The sequence below is a fragment of the Columba livia genome, chromosome 4 (assembly GCF_036013475.1).
Source record: "Columba livia isolate bColLiv1 breed racing homer chromosome 4, bColLiv1.pat.W.v2, whole genome shotgun sequence".
NCBI classification, from domain to species: Eukaryota; Metazoa; Chordata; class Aves; order Columbiformes; family Columbidae; genus Columba; species Columba livia.
The window spans coordinates 34,432,736-34,451,924 of NC_088605.1; the positions used below are offsets into that span (position 1 = coordinate 34,432,736).

At 37.4% G+C, this 19,189-nt stretch overlaps 2 protein-coding genes across 10 annotated transcripts in view; one reads left to right on the forward strand and one right to left on the reverse strand.

Moving 5' to 3' along the window:
* CENPU (centromere protein U) lies at positions 1-12,694 on the forward strand. Its single transcript, XM_013371897.3, has 12 exons — positions 1-275; positions 448-593; positions 1,594-1,747; positions 2,922-3,027; positions 3,880-3,988; positions 4,511-4,583; positions 5,630-5,747; positions 6,140-6,218; positions 7,069-7,116; positions 8,367-8,428; positions 9,023-9,179; positions 9,869-12,694. Exons 2-12 carry the CDS (start codon positions 543-545, stop codon positions 10,004-10,006), a joined length of 1,095 nt encoding a protein of 364 aa, XP_013227351.2. The 5' UTR covers positions 1-275; positions 448-542; the 3' UTR covers positions 10,007-12,694.
* PRIMPOL (primase and DNA directed polymerase) overlaps positions 10,316-19,189 on the reverse strand; it is a 17,825-nt gene continuing 8,951 nt past the window's right edge. For 6 of the 9 annotated variants that reach the window (XM_065061179.1, XM_065061180.1, XM_021284506.2 and 3 more), the window contains 8 exons: positions 16,550-16,837; positions 14,700-14,862; positions 13,359-13,456; positions 12,868-12,954; positions 12,683-12,791; positions 11,620-11,702; positions 11,494-11,540; positions 10,316-11,031 (listed from right to left, as the gene is read on the reverse strand). In XM_065061179.1, coding sequence (XP_064917251.1) covers positions 10,732-11,031; positions 11,494-11,540; positions 11,620-11,702; positions 12,683-12,791; positions 12,868-12,954; positions 13,359-13,456; positions 14,700-14,862; positions 16,550-16,837 — 1,175 coding nt within the window. In that variant the 3' untranslated portion in view covers positions 10,316-10,731. The remainder of the gene's footprint in view (positions 11,032-11,493; positions 11,541-11,619; positions 11,703-12,682; positions 12,792-12,867; positions 12,955-13,358; positions 13,457-14,699; positions 14,863-16,549; positions 16,838-19,189) is intronic. The other 3 variants (XM_065061181.1, XM_065061183.1, XM_065061184.1) reach the window with 1 other exon arrangement.

Genomic DNA, 19,189 nt, shown 5'->3' on the forward strand with positions numbered 1-19,189 from the left:
CCGCACCGCCTCCCGCTTCCCCTTCCGGCGCTGCGCGGCCGTTCGAACCGCGGCGGGAAGGCGTCTGCCGGGGGCCAGGCCGAGCGGCGGCGGTTGGGCGAGGCGGGGCGGGGAGCACGGGGGCCGCCGGTTCTCCTGCCAGGCGGCGGGAACCGCTGTTCGGGGCCCGGCCCGGGCGCTGCCTGTGGGGGAGCAGGGCTGCCCGGCTTCGGGCTCCCGGCGCTCGGGGGTCTCCTGCGTGAGGGAAACGGCAGCGCTGAAGGAAAAGCAAAGGTGTAAGTAGCGTTATGCGTTGTCTTGCTTTATATTTTTAATACGTATGTCTGGTTGCTAACTTCCGTGTGCTACAGAGGGCGTCGGGCTGCTCTGATAAAGTCAGCTTCGCTGCTTTTGGAGTGAGTTGTGCATAACACATTGAATTAACAAATATTTCCCATTCTCTCCCAGGTTATCGAGATAGAGAAAGCAGATTTGCATCCAGGGCCATTTTTCAGTAACTTAATCCCCAGTTAGATATTTAATAGTATAAACTGAACAGCGAAATGTCCTCGAAGAAGAAAATGAAGAAAAATCCCTCTGGAAATAAATTAAAGGTAGGTTTTTCTGGATGGGCAGAATTACAAGAGCAAGTGTTCTGCTGTTGTACTGTGACACTGGCTCAGGAGGTGGATGTGCAGGTGTTAGCATGGGGCTTTGCTGGGAGCCGCTCTGCCGTCCCTGCTCCTGCAGCTTTCCGTGTGCCGGGATTTTATTTTTTCATTTTTTTAAATGTTTTTTAAAATGTGAGGAGTAGTGCATCATCAGGCAAACCAGGCTGTCAACTTTCAAACCTGACAGCTTAAAGAGGAAGCAGCTGGTGTGTCTGTACTGGGTACCATAGCAAAACTCATGGGGCACTGCCAAGTGCTAGTAAAAGTAAAAGCTCAGGAATTTGGTTGCTGCTTCTTGTAATTCCCTTTCCATGCACACACGCAAAGGAGTGAGGGTATTTACTGCCACACTTAAGGTGTGAATGACACGTTGACAAATATTTCCTAAATTAATGCCATTCTACACTTCTACTTTACAGAAGTGTCCAAGTAATACTCGACTTACAAAATCTGCCATTTATAAGAAGCTACAGACAGATTTTCATTTTTTTGAAGTGCAAATCATTAGATTGGACAGCATGGAAATTCATGTAATACAGAGGTGTAAGAAGAATTATTTGAATGCCTGAAAAGAAAAGGGCCACAGGTCATGGAAATTAGTTATTAGACTGTTGTCAAATTAGATATTAGACTGTTGTCAAATTAGTTATTAGGCTGTTGTCAAATTAGATATTAGGCTGTTGTAAGATTTTTAAGCTTATACACTTAGTTTTATAAAATAAGACAAAGCTGATGGTACAGTATGGTATCAAATAGCAGAATATGTCCGTTTTTTACTATCACTTCACTTAGGAGAAACAAAAACCATAGCCTGACGAAAAAACACATGCTTCAAATGCTTTATATCATAGCTCTGTAGTCAGTATGGTCTAGGTTAAATGTATTTCTGTTCAAATGTTCTTGAAATTCATTGTCGTATTGAATCTGTTTTACACTTACAAAGCTGGGTGAACTATCTGTTAATGTCATGCCCACCTGGGTACACAAAGCCGGCTCCCATCCTCACTGGAGACTTTGTCCACTTGAGGAACCAGATGTCTCAAGGATATTGAAGGTAGCAGAAGGAATTCACCTTGAGGAGATCGATGATTCGTTTGGTGAGTATTAAAATCAGTGTTATTTAATGTATGATTTTCCTGAACAAACCACACGGGCAAAATATTTCAGTGCTTACCTAGGAAAAGGTTTTGTTTCTTTGCTGGAGAGGATGCATGGCAGCAAGCTTAGACATTCACAGGGATGTTGTTTTACTGAGGAAGTAACACCACAAAACCACACTGGTTTTGATGAAACATTAAAACCACTTTCATGCTGCGTATGGGACTTGTGCAATGAGGCCTCCCTATACTGGAAGAGAATTAGTTTAGGTGGAATAGGTGCCTCTGTGTGGAGTTCTCTTATTAAATATATATAACTCTTAAGTGTCAGCAAGAAAAATATTTGAAAAAATATGTAATTAGAAGTTGTAGAGAAAATGCTAAGAGCCTTTTCTCAGCTGTAGTATTTATTGCTCTAAAGAAATAATAGAAATCTATATATAACTACTAGGAACAGCACTGAAAATGAGCTATAAAGAACAATATAGCAAAAGGACTGTCATAATGGAAAGTCTGCAAAATAAAAAGCTCTTCTCTTCCTCACTTCTGTGGTCTGTGTTAAGAACTATAAAAAGGATGCCCTCTAATACTAATGTAAGCTAACAGTAAATTTTTGTGGCAATGTGCTTGGAAAAGAAATATTTACTGTGGAAGGCAGCCTGAAAGCTTTACGTTCTCAGATTCACAATGTATTCTGGTAGCTACCTTCAAGAATTCTATATTTACAGACTTTTGGTAGCACCTATAACTGTCTTCTTACAGCAGCCAATAAAGCAGCGAGAAATCCGTATTAGGAAAAAAAAAAGGTAACATTTAGAAAGCAGTTGTTTAAATGTATAGGAGATTGATGTATGCCATAGCAAAGAGAGACTTTAAATAAGCTGTACAGAATGTTTTGCTTGCTATATGCCATACACACCTGCTGAGCTTTCATGCACCTTTAGTTTCGGTTTGTAAAGAAATAGCAGGTGGATGAGTATAGAAACTATGAAGCTTTTCACTGTATAAATTTTTCCTAATCCTCAAATAATACTTGTAAGGAGGCTTGCTCTGTACTAGTGAGCAAACCACACAGGTTCTAAATGCTGAATGGCAGGCAGTGGTGCCGTGTCCGTGCTCTTTGCCTGAGCAGGTGGGAACAGGTTTCTCAGGGCTTGTTTTCTGCTCTTTGCAGACCACCCTTTGCACAGCACTGCTGTGGATGCCTATGGAGAGGAGCAGTCACCGAGCGGGTCACTGGGTCACGTTGCGGCTCCACAAAGGAAAAATGCGGAGAGAAGGTCCGGTGAAAAATATGATTGTTGGCACTTGTTTTAATCTTTTAGATTTTTAGATTAGGTGGGAAAAATGTTGTGTTTGTCAGGTTTCCCCTAGCTGCTTATTAAACAGATGCTTTAGCTTAGAACTTCCCAGGTGAAAAACCAAAAGACTGAGTAAGGGTGAGGAACATGGGAAAGAAATGGGAGAATAAATTAGAGTCTGTCTTCTGTAAGCAGTATATTGATTGAAGTACTTACTGTATTTTTATAATATGAAAGGATTTTAAAATACCTCTGTGGTATATTAGTTCTGCAAATGTTGGTGTTTTTAAGATAAAAGGCAGAAAAATGGAAAAATAAATAGAAACCAGTTAAGTTATATGTAACAAAGAAAATTACTTAAATAAAGCTTTTAAAGCATGCTTTAGCATATTTCTTCTTTGTTAAATCAAATTTGGTTTAAATCTGAAATACTTATTTGAATAAAATAGCCAGACAATAACAGTACTTCCATGAGACTATTATTTATTAACCCTGCCCACCACCAAGAAAGCTGCCTCTATTCCTGCTAAAATAATCTCAGAAATAATTTTGTCTGTTTCGGAGTTCCTGCTCAATACAACACGGCTATCCCAGCGGTCAGCTAGTAATGGATTGCTAAACTGTTGTGAGTTTTGCTGTTGAGGCATAAAAATTCTGTTCCCTTTACATGCTATTTGCAACTTTTTATGTACTCTACTTAGGAAGCGCAAAGTAAATGGCAAAGCAGTACAAAACGTTCCCCAAAACACAAGATTTTGTTTTGTATATGGTTGAAGGTCATTCTTTCTCAGTGCGTAGTGAGTTTACACGTGGATATTTTTATTTTCCTAGTAAAAAAATGCATAGCTCAAAAGCGTCTGCCAGTAATGTTCAGAAATTCAACACAGCTGATCCTGAAGATGAATCCCTTACAGAGAATGTGGTACAGAAAAAGTTGCAGGTCAGTTTAAATTTAACTTAACTTCATGTTGTGCCTGCATTAGACAGGGGGGAGAGGAAGAGCTTTCATTTGTTTCTCACTACTGCTGTAGTACTGAATTGTATCTGAAGTCATTAATCCTCCAAGTATTCCTGTGAGATGGCCCAGTGAAATGCTTAAAGCTACAGTTGTCATGTCGACAGGGAACACAATAGCCAGGTGTTCCTGGATCCTGTTGCTCATTTGGGAATGTGTTCTTTCCTTCTTTCAAATATCTTCTTCATATCTGGAATATGTCTTCTTAAAGAATGGCATATTGTAGTAAAACATACTTATGCCATAACTGGGTTTGTCATTGATAAAATAGATTTTAGATACATATTAGAATCAAACAAAAACCACTGTAATTGTTACTGACATTTCAGTCAGGAAATGTCTTCCTGCATTCTACCTAATTGCCATAACTCAGAATTTTAAATGAGTGAACCTAGGGGGGTGGTGGTGGGTTTTTTTTTTTAAGTTAATCTGCTTTTTATATCACAGAAGGGTCCGAATGCAATTCAATTCCAGCTGAAGAAGGAGCGGCCTTTAGAGGAGAACATGTCAGATCCTCCTGGTAAAGTAGACTTTTCAAAACTCTTTTCCTCATTCAAAATGAATGCTTTTCTGTAATTAGGTGGTTTTCATTTCTGTTATGTAGCAACATCCTGTGTCTAGAAATGGGAGGTCTTAATTTCAGTTTTGGTTTAGACACTCATTAGCAATGGTTAAGTTGAGGAGCTGGTGTGCCACCCAGCTCCAATCCCCATGGTTTAGAACCCTGGACTTGGCTGTTACTCCCCTGAAGGGGTAAAGCAGTGGTGTGTGTTGTCCCTCGCACGCAGCCCGGTTCCCTTTGGAGGGAAGCTCAGCTCTGGGTGCGGAGCTGTGTGACGCTTCAGTGCACCCCTTGGTCTGGGTGCCTGGAGCTCCAGCTGTGGGGCGGAGTTTGGGATGCCCCCGACTCACAGCGTAGGCGCAGATGTTGGCACAAGGACCTTTGAGATTGGGAGCTTCGAGGTCGTGGCATTTTTCAGTAGAGAGAAACTGTTTCTCAGGTGTCATCTTGCTTCCTTCGAACGGTACCCTGTCACATTCCAGTATTAGATTTACATTTGGGAGTGTATGAAGAAACATAGTTTAACTTTTTGTGGAATTCATTAATAATGCAGTTGCAAAGTTTAGACAAACATTTGTATATACCTTTTTTTTGAAGGTTATATGCTATTAATAGGAAACACATACAAATATGGTATAGCCATTCTTGAATCTTTGAGAATGCAGGTTGCCCAAACTAAGGCTAATAGTTTTTACAGCACAGTACGCTGTGTACTCTATCAGTCGGTTTACTAACATGCTCCTGGACTTGCTTGAAATGATGAAGGATAAGAAATAAATTGTATATGATTGATCATCCAAATTTTAAAGTGTTCCCAGGTAAGTCTATCACAGTTGCATCATCAAAGACAGATGAAATAATTCATATATCCCTCTTCTCCAGTTTCATAATAAAATTTTCATAACTTTTAGATGGCTGTTTTAATGGTGACCACAATAACTTTGCCATTATTTTAGAAAACATACCTGAATTGTACAATCCTTATCTTTATTCTGTCTTTTCAGCGCATAGTCCACTTTCTGTACAGGTTTGGTGTCCCAAAGATCTGAAGAGATCTGCTAGAGATATTACAGAACTGGATGTTGTTCTTACTGAATTTGAGAAGATAGCAGCAAATTACAGGTAAATATTCAGCTTTCCTATGGCTGAGTATTCAGTTTTAAAACCGAATTACCTGCATTTTTGCTAATGGGATGCCCTTTAGGCCGTGCAGTGTTGCATGGTTTTACTTTAATTATTATTAGGTTTCTGTGATACAAATATTTTTTCATATGTGATCTTGAGGTGGTCTCCGGGGATTTAATATTTTTCCAAACATAAAAACAACACATTTCAGCTGATGTTTTTCAATGTAGAAATTAAACTGTTGCTAGTACACGGAAGATCCGTAGTTGCCTGTGCTACTAGCTGCTTAACATGGTGTTTTATTTGTTACTCAAAGGAATGGTTTTTGGATGCAATTTCTCCTTAACTAACCCCAAATGGGTTGTGTTTTGTCCCTCTGACTTCTTCAGGCAAAGCATAGAATCAAATGTTTGCAGACAAGCCATCAATAGCTTCTGTTCTGCTTTCACAGACAAAGTCACAGATCTTGTAAGTACACCGTAAATAAAAGCAATTTTGTGGTAGTGATTGTAGAGCTGTATATTACATTGTAGTAAAAATATGTATGGTTTTATATTGTCCTTTACACATTCATTTTATAAGACTTTATATTTTCTATTTCTTGTAAAGTTAAATAATACACAAAATCAGTTAGTTGTGTGTAGCTTATGATTTGCTGCCTCTTTGCTTGATTTTCTTTTGACTAATGATAATTGCCTTTAGATGGAACACTGCTGTCATGCAAGAACAATGCAAAATCATCAGCTTTTAGGAATAGGGAAGCATATAATAATCTTGAAGTGTTTTCCTATCTAAAGCATTATGTAGTAAAACTGTCAAGCTGCATAATTTGAATAAGCACACAGTTATGTAAAACATTGTTTTTAACAGCTTGTGGGCTGGATTTTTAAAGGGTTGACAATTTAATCTCTATACTGTGTCTCAGTGACACTTGTGTAGAGGCCTGACTATGGCCTCTAACATACTTCAGGAAAAATCATCCTTTTTAATTAATAGTTTGAACCTAACAGTAAAAAGCTTGTTAGCTTGGAAGGCTAAGAATTATTCTTACTAATTACAACTAGTAAAATAAACTCAGGTCTTTGTGAGAGTTATCTTAAGTACAATGGATAAGTACTAAAGCTATATTTTTAAAACTACTCGATTTATGTGTTTTATATGAAGTTATAGAAAAGTTAAGATGGGTAGTATTACACTAATTGGTACAAGGAGTATTACTTGCACTAACTGATGCAAGATTCTTGCAACTGTGTTTTTAGGAGGGTAAGGATGAAATTAAGATCCATAGTAAATCTGTAATCCTTCTTTTCCTCTGTAGATAGCGGAAGTCCAGGAATTAAAGAATATGAAGAAAAAAAATGCTAAGGTAAATACATATCTGAAAGACGTGCTGTCATTAGACTGTGCAGCATACAGAGGTGGGCATTGGAATTTGGAAAAGTTGACTTAAAAAAGAAAATAATCCACAAAAAAGTGTACTGTACTACAGAACCAACTGCACAAATAGAGAACAGAGGTGGTTTTTTAATGATCTGAGGAAATATAATGGCTTGCAAACTCCATACATGGAGTGGTGTAAGAAGGAGTACACATTAGGATGTGTACCTATGCGTGTGAATTAGTCTTTAATGAGCACTGATGAAGCCTCTGGAGAGACAATTAAATATCGAGAGCTATCCTTCAAGAAACATAGATGAGTGTAAAATCTAAGAGGGCAGCAAGGACGGTGACGTGTGAGGGCGGAATTGGATTGTTTAGTCTGAAGGAGAGCAGTCCGGGGGAGCTGCATTCCCTACGGAGATGCAAGCCTGTTGTTCAGGATGAGCAGTAATTGACTGAAAATGCAATGGAGTGTCCACAGGAGGAGGAACTTGTGCATTGCAGTGCTTTCATCAGGTGAAGCCCTGCAGTAGAGATATTAGGCAGTGTCTGTCAGAGGCTTTCTGCCAAGATTAACCTCTTCTGCAAAGTTTTTGGTGACAAAATAGTTGTTAACAAGTCAAGAGAGAGCTTATTCTGAGAGGTAGCAATTTTGTGCTGAAGTCTTGTTAGTTTGAAGTGATATGGTCTGCTGTTGTGCATGTAAAATGAAAATTGCAATAAACAACTAGCATTCACAGCCACTCAGTTACCCTTATTTTGCCTCTTATGCTTTTGTTTAAAATCAGGTCTTTAGGTGCTAAATTTATATTAGCTTTTTTTTTTTTTTTAATTGGATGTTGTACTAAAGACAGCTTAATTATCCTTAGTTCCTTATTTATGGCAATGATACTGAGCATACATTCATATTTCTCTGCATTTTTCAAACAGAAACAAAGAAGAACCTGCCAGAGTTGATCATGTTTGCATTTGAAATGTCACAAACTCCTATGCTTGTAAATCCAATGTTCCTTAAGATAAATTTTTGATGGAGATCAGAGTTTGACACTTTAAAGTTCTTTAAAATGTCTAAAATATGAATTTCAAGTAAGGTCTGGTATCTTGGAATCGTCCACACCCAGAATCAGAAGCATAAATCTCAAAGAAAAAAAACAACAATGGCATTTGAGTTGTTTGCCTTTGAAGTGACAGAAACTGTTTCAAATACTTTCCTCACTATTTCGTTGTTTATTGCAGGTAATGACAAACATCAACAAGAAAAGGCAGCAGCTGTTGCAACTCAGAGGAGAGCTCACTCGGTATGTTTGTGTTGATGCACAATAATAGCCTGAAGAACGTAAGAAGTCTGGTATTTGGTAGCCGAGAAGTTAAAGTAACTTTTTTGTTATTTTAATTGGTTTTAATCATTTGATCATTTTAAGAAAGCTTTGCTGCAACACTATTAAATGAAAATGGCTGCTGGTGTTCAGTTTTTGGAGTGATAATTTAACAGATTAAGCCCTTCAGTTTACTTAGGCGGAGGTGTATCGAGTTTGTAAATCCCGAATGTGCTTCAGCGTAAGCACAGAACGTCTCAGCCTGTGCAGAAGCAGAACATCAGGTACTTAAGAAACTTTACTTGAAAAACTCAGGTGCTTGAGAAAGAGTGGCTGTATTGTCAGACTCACTAAAAGTGAGATGTGGAAAGAAGTTTGGCATTTTTTTGTGGATTTGGACCTGTGCTCCTGTTCAAATAATATGCTCGTTGTTCTGATTAAATAGTATATTATACTAACCTATGCTTTGTATTTCTGACCAACATTTCCCTTACGTCTTCTTCAGAGGAAATATGTTCATAGTTACTCATGAAATAAATATGTAGATACAGTCATCAAAGCCTTGATCTTTTTCAGAGCTGAACCACAACTGATAAAACTACGAAGAGAATATAAGGAGATAAAAGAAAGGAAATCTTCCTTAAGGCAAGCAACTGCATTACTTACTGATTTAAAGGAGCTACAGCAAGACTGTCTGGATTATAGAGAGGAAAACCCAGAAGAAAAATTGGTAGTAAGTACATATTTTGTGTTTCTGAACTGTTCTGGATAAGCCCCTCCCCTTTTGTTTTCCTAGACTGATGGGCATTTCTGTTAACGTTTGCTTACATTGACTAGCAATATTTTGTTCATTGTCTTTGTGGCAGCAACTGGAGAATCACTGCTACAACAACACTGCAGTACCTGACTTGTTTTTTTGGTTTTGTGATAGAAACAAAAGTAGTTCAGAGAGGATTTGGCTACCTTGCTGTCTCTGTCCAGGAATTCAGAGGGCGTAGAAGAGTAACGTTTGTCCTCAGGCCTGACTCTTTTTTTTAATAGTAATTGAAGAAAGATATACAGTGAGAAAAAAGAAATCAATTTATTTTGTTGTTATTGTTCAAAGGTAGGGAAGGCTCTGGTACTTATGTGTCCATTCTGTAAGGTAGTTAATGCAAAGGACAGCGCTTGTATTCCATGACCAGATTAATTTATAGTCTTAGACTTCCTTCCTCTTTTACTGTGGCTTATGACCTGGTGTGGTGTATTCTGTTGGCAATGCCACGTGCCTGCCCTGTGTAAGGAAATCCTGCCATCTCCGAAGACTATCTAATGTTGGCTCTCCTTCACTTTTAAGAATCATGATCATACAGATATGTAAGCGATTTTTTTTTTTCCAAGAGTTCAAAATGTTGCTTTGTGGTTTGATTTCCTTAACAACAGTATGGAACTTCCAGCCTACCTGCTCTTCTGGTGGAATCACGGGGAATTCTAGGAGCAGAAAGACACTTTGAGAACATCAATATGAAACTGGAAGAGGCTCTAGCTGTACCAAGAGGGAAGTTATCAAACAAACATTAAGTGCATTTTAATAGACTTTTCAACGTTCTTTAGGAACAATTATTAAAATGGACAGCGCTTACATCTTGTTTAATTGTTGCTGCTCTATTTTGCTTCAGTGTTTAAAAGAAGTCAGTGACTTAATCAGTGAGTGTAGCTTTCTACTGTCAAATAGTCTGTGTAAGAACTTAATCAGAATGTCAGTGAAACTAATGAAGTAGCAATTCCACTTAAAGTACTAAAACTTTTATACACACTTAACAATGCTGGTTTTTAATCTTAGGCTATGAAAGTAATATATGCTTTAAAAAAAGAACACATAGACCTTGCTTGAACTAGTGATAGATCTCTTTATTAATTTGTATTTGAAATAAATAATTACCTCCCATTTCTGGAAGTAAAGAAATTTATTTTACTTGTCTTATCAGTAAAACTTAGAAATATGGCTAACAAAATAGAAACCGCGCAGCGGCGAGTGTTAAAAGTGCTAAACTTGGAGCAGCATTCTCAATGAGTTTTCAGGCCCATCCTCTTTAGCACCTGTGTAACTGTCCATGATCTCCTCGTGCCAGCTGATGGTCATCCAGTTATGAGGGTACTGGTTTGGTACTCAGGTCTTTGTGTCTTACAGCTCTGGAAGAGCATTTCTGAACTACAGTGCAGCGTCCTTCCCAGAAGACGTGTGATACACAGATACCGTTAAAGCAGATTTCGTTGCTAGTGGTCTGTTTGCTGGCCAAGTCTGGTTAGCTGCCCTCTTTACTGCAGGTGTCCTGTCTCCCTAGAGCTTCCAAAAGAATTTCATCAGGAATTTCTTCCATGGCATCATTCAGACTATCATTTGCAGCTTCAGCGAGTTCCACATCTTCAGTAGCTTCTAGGAAACAGGCGTCATCGTTTGCATCATCCCACTCACTGTCTGACAACGGGAACGCTTGAGACAAGCTTTCCTCTAGAGATGTGGAGCTTTTTGACAAGTCTGAATCATTAGAAAGTGGTTTCACTTCTGTGTTCCCCCTTTCATCCATTAGTGTATGCTCTTCTTCCTTTTAAAAACAAGAATACTATTTATTCCATATGAAAATGGCTTTCATGCCTTTAACTGCTCAGCTATGAAAGTTTGAAACTCATACTGTCACATATAACAGATACTACAGGAAGCTGGCCATTGAGACAGATTTTCCAGCACCTTAATTTCTAGTCATGTTAACCTGTGGAAGCCTATTTTAACAGCAATAGAAATTTCCTGTTTTCTTTAGTCCTGGGTGAAGTGAGGCTATTGAAGTGAATTAGCTTTATCTGTGCTGACAGTTTTTGTGCTAAATGTGCTGCTGTAGAACTTTAATATATGGAGCTACTGCACCAGCACAGCTGTTATAGGGAGCTGTTCTATACGAGCATGACTACTGTATGGAGCTCAAGAGACTGCATTAGCGGGGATTTTCAATGATTTCCAGAGACAGATTTGCTCACAAAAGCTTTAGCATATTGAAAGGACAAAAACATACCTCTTTGAAAAGAAAAGAGAGACATATCCGAGGTGGTAATGGAAAACCTAAATCAAATACATGGCATTGAAGTTAACATTCCAAAAAGCATTAAGAATAATTGCTTTGAATTCACAGAATACATACTTTGTGATTTGAAGTTTTTTTCTCTGCAGACTGGATCATGACACTTTTGATACCAAACTTCCTTCTTTAGATCTACAAGAATCCTGAGGAAGAAATAATTTAGTTTATAGTAACAGTACATAAATGAAGTGAATGCATACAGTAAGAAACTCTGACACTAAATGAACAGGTTTTGTTTGTCCCCATCTATGGATATTGCTTTTGTACTCTGACATAGTTATTACATATTTGTTTTGTACAGTCTGTCAAGGTTTTTTTTCAATAAACTTCCAAGTTCCTAAGATAAAAATATATTTCTTTTAAGACTAACGTTTGAAAGTGAACTTTTGTCTTCTTCCAAGCTTAATGTAATGAAGTTGACTTTCTTGAAGTAAGATTACTATATGGGACCTAACTGTAAGATAAGATTTTGTTGCTGCTGCTGTTACAGACGATTTCATTACAGAAGCCAGATAAAATCACTATTTCCTGTCAGCTGCTTAAACAAGCCGGCTTTTTCAGCTGTGCCTTAGAAACACCAGGCTTCAACCAACTTGCTTGAGAAACACCAAGTTCATCTATGACATAGTGGCTTTTTATACCCGTATTTCTCAAAACCACATTTTTAAATGTTACGTAGCATTATTTTCCAGACAAAAAAATTCTGCTAATGATCTACTGCAATTCTAAGGTCATCTAAACCCTCTGACTCTTCAACACTTATTTTGCTAAAACTATGAGTCTAGGTCTTTGTAGGGTCACTAGCAAAACTCATCTTGACTCGAGTGGTGCCAGGTTTGTCATTTTAATAATATCAGAATGGAATTTAAAATATATTGTAAAGGAAGTTAAAAGTGATCTGTTTTCTTTATTTCTGTTTGTTCAGCTTCCGAGCTAGGAAGCATCATTGTGCCACTTAATAACTTTAACATACTCTGACTTGTATGTTAGCATCTCTAAGCATGTATTTTAAATAGCATGAAGATTACTTCACAGAGATAACAGTTTATCAGCATTTTTATAGAATAACAGTTGAGCAGGAAATAAATAAAGCTGTTTTAAAGTTAATTATTAAAGAACATACATTATGTTGTTACTTTTGTGAGCTCTTCCAATATTTTCACACCAACGGTAACCAAAAATATCATATACAAGTAGTTCTTCTAGAGAGAAATAATTCCATCGTCGTATACCTGTGGGGAACAAAAACATAATTCTTTAAAAATACTGCTGCAAATATTATTTTGTAAACAGTAAAGTGGTCTTTACCTCCTTGCACCCCATCTTTATTAACCAAAGAACGAACAAAATGATCAACTTCTGGATATGGTGAATCCTGATAACCTTCCATGAAATCTGTTGAAACAAAGACCACAGAACCATACTATTAACTGGTTTTGTCATTGTAATATGTAATTGTTACATGTTATATAGACCACAGACAGAAAATATACAAGAATTACACCAAATCCTTAAATAAAACCAGGGATAAATCTAATGCTAATTTCCTGTAGATCTTGAAACTGCATTCCCCGCTCTGCCACAAGGTACAGAGGGAACTGGAACAAAGCATGACTGGGAGCGGGAGTTGGGGTAAACGGAATTCAGGTACTGCAGAGCATCCCTCAGGACGGCTGTGCTCTGCCTCCTGCAGACAGCTTGCTGAGGAAAAGCTCACCTAGAGGTCATCAGGTGTGGAAGTCATAGTACATCTAATTTAAGAGCACTTTTTTCTATACAGTAGAAAGGGCTTGCGGTACCTCTACTGCTTCTGGGAGTTTTACTGTTGAAAAAAGCAGACGCTTTTCTCTCCTCCCCTGAAAAGGCAGATGACAGAACTTTGGTGTCATCCCTTATTCTGAAAAGAGAATACCAAGGAAAATGTGTGATTTTTACAGCATAATATAATATGGTATAATGTAACACAGTCCTGGGCAACCAGCTGTAGGTGGCCCTGCTTGATCAGGGGGCTTGGACCACAGAAGCTCCAGAAGCCCCTGCCCACCTCAGCCTGTGATTCTGTACCTTTCACAGGCCCTGTAGCACTTTTTCTTCTCATTTTGCTGTTCTCCCCTGACTTGTACCCACAGAGGACCAGGTTTCCTCCTCCAGAACAACAAAATTTGGTCCCTGGCAAAACTCCCAAGATCCAGGCATTTAAAGACTGTTGGTCTACTGTACTGCTCTACTATTCCTTGAACAGTATTTGCTCTAGGTATAATATTTATGCTTATAGACTCGTGAAAAGCTTTCATTTTCTTTTTTCTTTACTCTCTACAATGAACTGCTTTGCTGTATGACGAGCTGGGAGCCAGACAATCACACAGAATTTCTCATCCATATTTATGACAGACTCAGCTGATATCTGGTCTGAACACACCACATGAGTTACACTCTGGGGCTACTGGCATCAGTTCAGGATAATGAATATGTCAGGATATAAAATTTGAAGTCACAACAAATATGTTTTGAATAAAAAATATTATACGTAATATACCTATGCATGTATCATTTTAACCTTCTTTCTGCTGAAGTAACGATTAGGATCATCTTAAGATACAGTCAGTGCAGGACAAGATATGTCAGACATTTAGCTTAGATACAGAAAACTTGATTATTATATGTACCAGTATCCAGCCTAAGGAGGTATATGTAGTATCAAATTGGAAATCTATATGCAGGTAAACACATATAAAAATATTTTACATTTTTTTATCATACATCAAAATATTTAGACTCTCTGTAGTTAATCGACAGTAATTTTTCCTTTCAGAACTGTACAGAATCCAACCAAACCTAATAATTATTACATTTTTGCATTTCGAATGTGTATAGAGAAATAAGGCACAACTCAGATGCTGTACCACACGTTCTGTGTTCTTTCAACATTTGAAAGTAGGTTAGGAAAAAGAAAAAAGAAGTCCAAAGAAATTTTTTCTCCAGAAGAAGGAGTTCTACTGGGAACTCCTAAATTACACTGTAACAATGTTAATGAGATAACTGCCCATTGATAGCTGTCATTTGTAACTGCTGCAGGAAAAAAGAATCACTAAAATCAATATTTAAAGATATTATCAATTCCACTAGAATTAAAGATTTACCTAATGTTGCAGATCAATGAGGAAAGAAAATATGCTTCTTCCAAGGAAACATTCTCTTCACAGTTAGGGACAAACTTATTATCCTCTGCTATCTTCAGAATCACATTTTTTCCTGCTTTTGATGATTTGTACATCCGGAAATTTCTATTCTTTGTATAAACTCCTAGAGGAAAACAAATATTTCTTAACATAACAATGCTGGCTAGGATATAAGGTACTTAGCACTTCTAAATTAAACAATTATCCTTAGACCCAGCTAAAGGTCTAAGAAATGGACAAAAATTCTTACTGACTTCACTGCACCTCCCACAGAAGAAACGCAACAAAGCAAGATCAGGCCCACATGTACATTTTTATGTTACCAAAGAATTAAGAACCACCTCTACAAAGGCATTTTAATCATTTTGACATTATCATTACTAAATGTTTCTTCAGCATAAAAAATAAAAAGGTGCTTTCACATTATCTGTGTGAAATACAGCTGAGCATAAAAAGCTGCACAATTATTTTAACCAGCAAGTACTTCATCAAACTTCTGGGGTTCTGTGTACCAGACACCACTTGTGTGTAGCACACTGTGAAGTTTGCCTCAGGAAAATGTAATTCCAATCTCAAAACCTAACCAAAAAAAATGAACAGGCATTGTCAGACATCGCTTAGTCTAAGAATGCACGGAGGATGTTACGTGTTATTTGCGGGTTTCATGAAGAGAAAGGAATTAAAAGATCTCACACAGTGAGAACGTCACATCCCTTTCTATCATTACAGCCTCATGATGTAACTCATTATTCCAGCTATTTTGATATTAGTCTTCCAAGATTTGAGGTAAAGTGTGTAACATAAATATTGAGGATGGTTAATTTTGGGGGACTAAAATCAAATCCTTAAAAGGTGAAGTGACACAGTAAACAATTTCTTTTTCTCTAATTTCCATTCACAAATATGCTTGAAGGAATTTTGAACAGTAGGTGCAAAGTAATCCTTCCGAATCAGGAATGGAGAAGCCTAATAGAGGCCCAGCTGTGGGGTTACGTTTCAACAAATCAGACATACTGGAGAGGCCAGGAATAAAAGTGATGCTGAATTCCAGGAGAAGAATGTGAAGGAGTGGGGGTTCTTCGGAGAAGCCCGAGGAAAAACATGATACACAGTCCTCAAGTACATATACCGCGGCTGTATAAAAGTATGCTCAGCTATTTTAATTTCACTAGAAGAGGATGAAAAAGCAGAGAAACCAGATACAGGGATGGAGAAGGGTGGAACTTTCAAACTTTTACTATGGGTGTTGTGCTCCTAGAGATTTTAAGCATTTTAATACCATGAATACGCTAAGCACAACTGAGGCATGAAGTGCCCAACCCAAAGTTTCTATTATTCTATCATTAAAACCTAACAACTGCCATCCCAAACAGGTGAAGAAGGCTCAGTTTGTACGTGCAAAACAATACAGAAGGCCACGCCTTAAATACCTGTTCCATAATTAAGCAAATTCTAATTCAACTGAAATAACAAAAATGCAATACATACTATACTCTTTTATTCCAAACAGGAGCACTATGTCCTTAGGAATAAAAGAGAGTCTTGTGTGGCTAGAGTTTCTTCAAACTTCAGAACAAAATAATGAGATTTAGTAATACAAGAGGTTCCATGGACCAAGAATCTAAGCCTTCTTTAAAGTGCCACATTTATCATGGCAGTTTCAGCACATACTGCATTTGGTTTAAATTCTGACCATAGGGACAACAATAAGAACACTGTTCTTACTGCCTGTAATCAAAGATGAAGCAACATCTCATTTCTTATCCTTTGCTGCATCCCAAAGAGGTTTAAAAGCACATCTTATTATTTACCTAGATCCACAAAAAGTTGCTTGTCTCCTTCTTTGTCATTTACTATTAGAAAGGAAAATTCTGAATTTTCTCCCTGGTGTGCTGTTTCCACGTCCTTTGTTTCGCAAGCAACAGCTGGCCAGCCGTTGGAAGCACCTTCGACAGCTGTGAGGTTTTTAAGAGAACCATCTAATCCAACTGCTTCTGCAGAACACTGGGAAACACAGCCAGCTCCTTCTGGAATCACAACTGCAGCTTCACTCTCCATCAGCCTTATGGCAGGCTGCAAAAGGGTTCTCACAAAGTTACCTTAAAAACAAACCAACAAACCCCAAAGCAGTTTACATCATTTATGAGTCAAGAAATAACTTATTTAAATGTCTTTTATAAAATGTAGCTTGATTTAATATTTAAAGTACCGCTCAGTAGAACTCTTCAATACACGAATAAAGCATTCATATAGCTTTGCTATTACACACCTTATTTTTTTAATCCAAACACAGGTAGTTTTTACTCATTTAGCTGAATATTGTTGTAGTACTCAATGACAGCACACAATACATTAACAAGCTCAGATTTAGGATGGTGAAGAGCTTGTGATTGTCCCTCTCACTACTGCTTTCCTTAATTTCACTGTCAGAATGATTAAAAAGTTTTGCTTGCAGCTCCATGGTATATTAACTGATATAAGAGTTTGACCAGGACCTACTTGAACAACAAATTACTTCTACAAAAGTATTTTGTAATGACTTTTCAAACTCTCAGTACTGTAATGCAACTCCCGTTGTACTCCAGACTCTGCTAAATGGTAACAAAAGCAAGACAAATGAAAACCATGGCCAAATTACTTGCAGAGATAAAGAAGAAAATAAATATAGTTGTGGGAAAAAAAAAAAACCTGAAGTGGAAGGAATGCTGGCAAGGAGGATTCTGCAGTTGTTGGTTGAAGCTTCAATGAAAGAATATGAAATATGGGTCTTCCTATGCTACATACCAGCAGGATGACTCAGTGAATCAAGCGTTAATATCACCATCTTCATCATTCGTTACAGTACTGCTGAAGCACACGAATGATTCATAGTCATAAGAAGGGTTTTAATCTTGTGTGTTCAAATATGCACACAGAATTTCTTCAGTTTATAACAAGAGTTACTTGGATTTTCAGTTCAGGGAGAATATCTACCTATTTCAGAACTGAAGTTTATTTCAAATACCATAAAAGATAAAGTATCTTTAAAAGTCCTGGTTGACTGCGCTTTTGTGTGTGTGCGGTCTCAGAATAGCAAGGTTTTTGTCAGTGAAAGATGATTTGGGGAGTTAGTTCTTTATCATTCACACACAACTTTGTTTTCTCTCTTCCTATTTCTTCTAACTGATCAGACACGGGAACTGAACCCACCACTTCACACTCTTGATTCTTGACCATATTTTCTATTTTTCTATTTGGGATTTGTCAGCTGTGTAGATCAGTGTCAATTAACTGATCTCCACGGCTTTCCTGTGGACCTACATGATGTCCTGTGCTTTCTTACATGCACTGTGAACTGAGTCCCTGTATTTTAACTAGTAACTGATTCCAAGTATTATATACTAAATGTTTTTAGTCATATTTAATTTTAAGCCCATGCACTTTGTGCATGACTCCTGACATAAAATGCTTATGAAACAACAGTGATAGTTCATAGTCTAGTTTATCCCACATAAATACCACTAACTCATTTTAAAGTAATTGTTGTTAGACAGAACACCACAATGATGAATTTAAAAAAAGACAACACCTCAATGTGTCTGAAAAATATATTAACCCTCTTAAGTTTGATATTAGATAAAATATTTTATCACCTCAAATAATATATGTATTTCATAGAGATTCTGTGAAATTATGAAGTTATCTGCATCATTAGTTATATACTACAGAAGAATAGTTTGCACAAAGTACAAAGCAAATAGGCTTTAAGCCAGGTTTGTCAAGCAGGTTACTAAAATGCATTAATGAAAAGCCTGGAGTGTTATATTATTGGTAACATGTATGAATCTAACACTGATATTTACATATCTTAATTATTTAAAAAAAATCAGTTTTTTCGGCGACTTTAACATCTTGTTGAAAAGGCAAAGGCAGAACATGAATACACAATCTCTAAATATATTTTAGGTCTGACAGTAAACACGTCAAATTCATGTCATGGCGGAGATGCAGAACACTTAATTAATGGACTAGAATAAACAGATCAAACTTCTGCTGAAAGAACTGACTAATCTAATTTAGTTGTCAAGATCACAGGCTAAAATTGCTGTCATACCGAATTATTTATTATCCATGTATTACTTAAGAGTTTTACGGTGGCAGAGGAGCTAAAGGCCATAGTTTTGAACTAAAAATTGCAGTAATCCCATTTAAGTCTTTGGGGCTTTTAGCTGTTGTCACAGTGTTATGCAAGAAATAACTGCTCTGTGTCATGCTTGTGGCTGGAAGCCAATATTATAAGCATTTCTTTATAACTTGGACAATCTACTTAGCTTGCCATGTCAGCTACTCCTCAAAAGGTTTAGGGACAGACATTCCACTACTCCTAAGAATGAGATGTAGGTTCTTTAATGTTAAAAAAAAAGCTGGAAAAAAATGGTTCTGAGAAATCCTATCCTCTTTGTGTTGAAGTA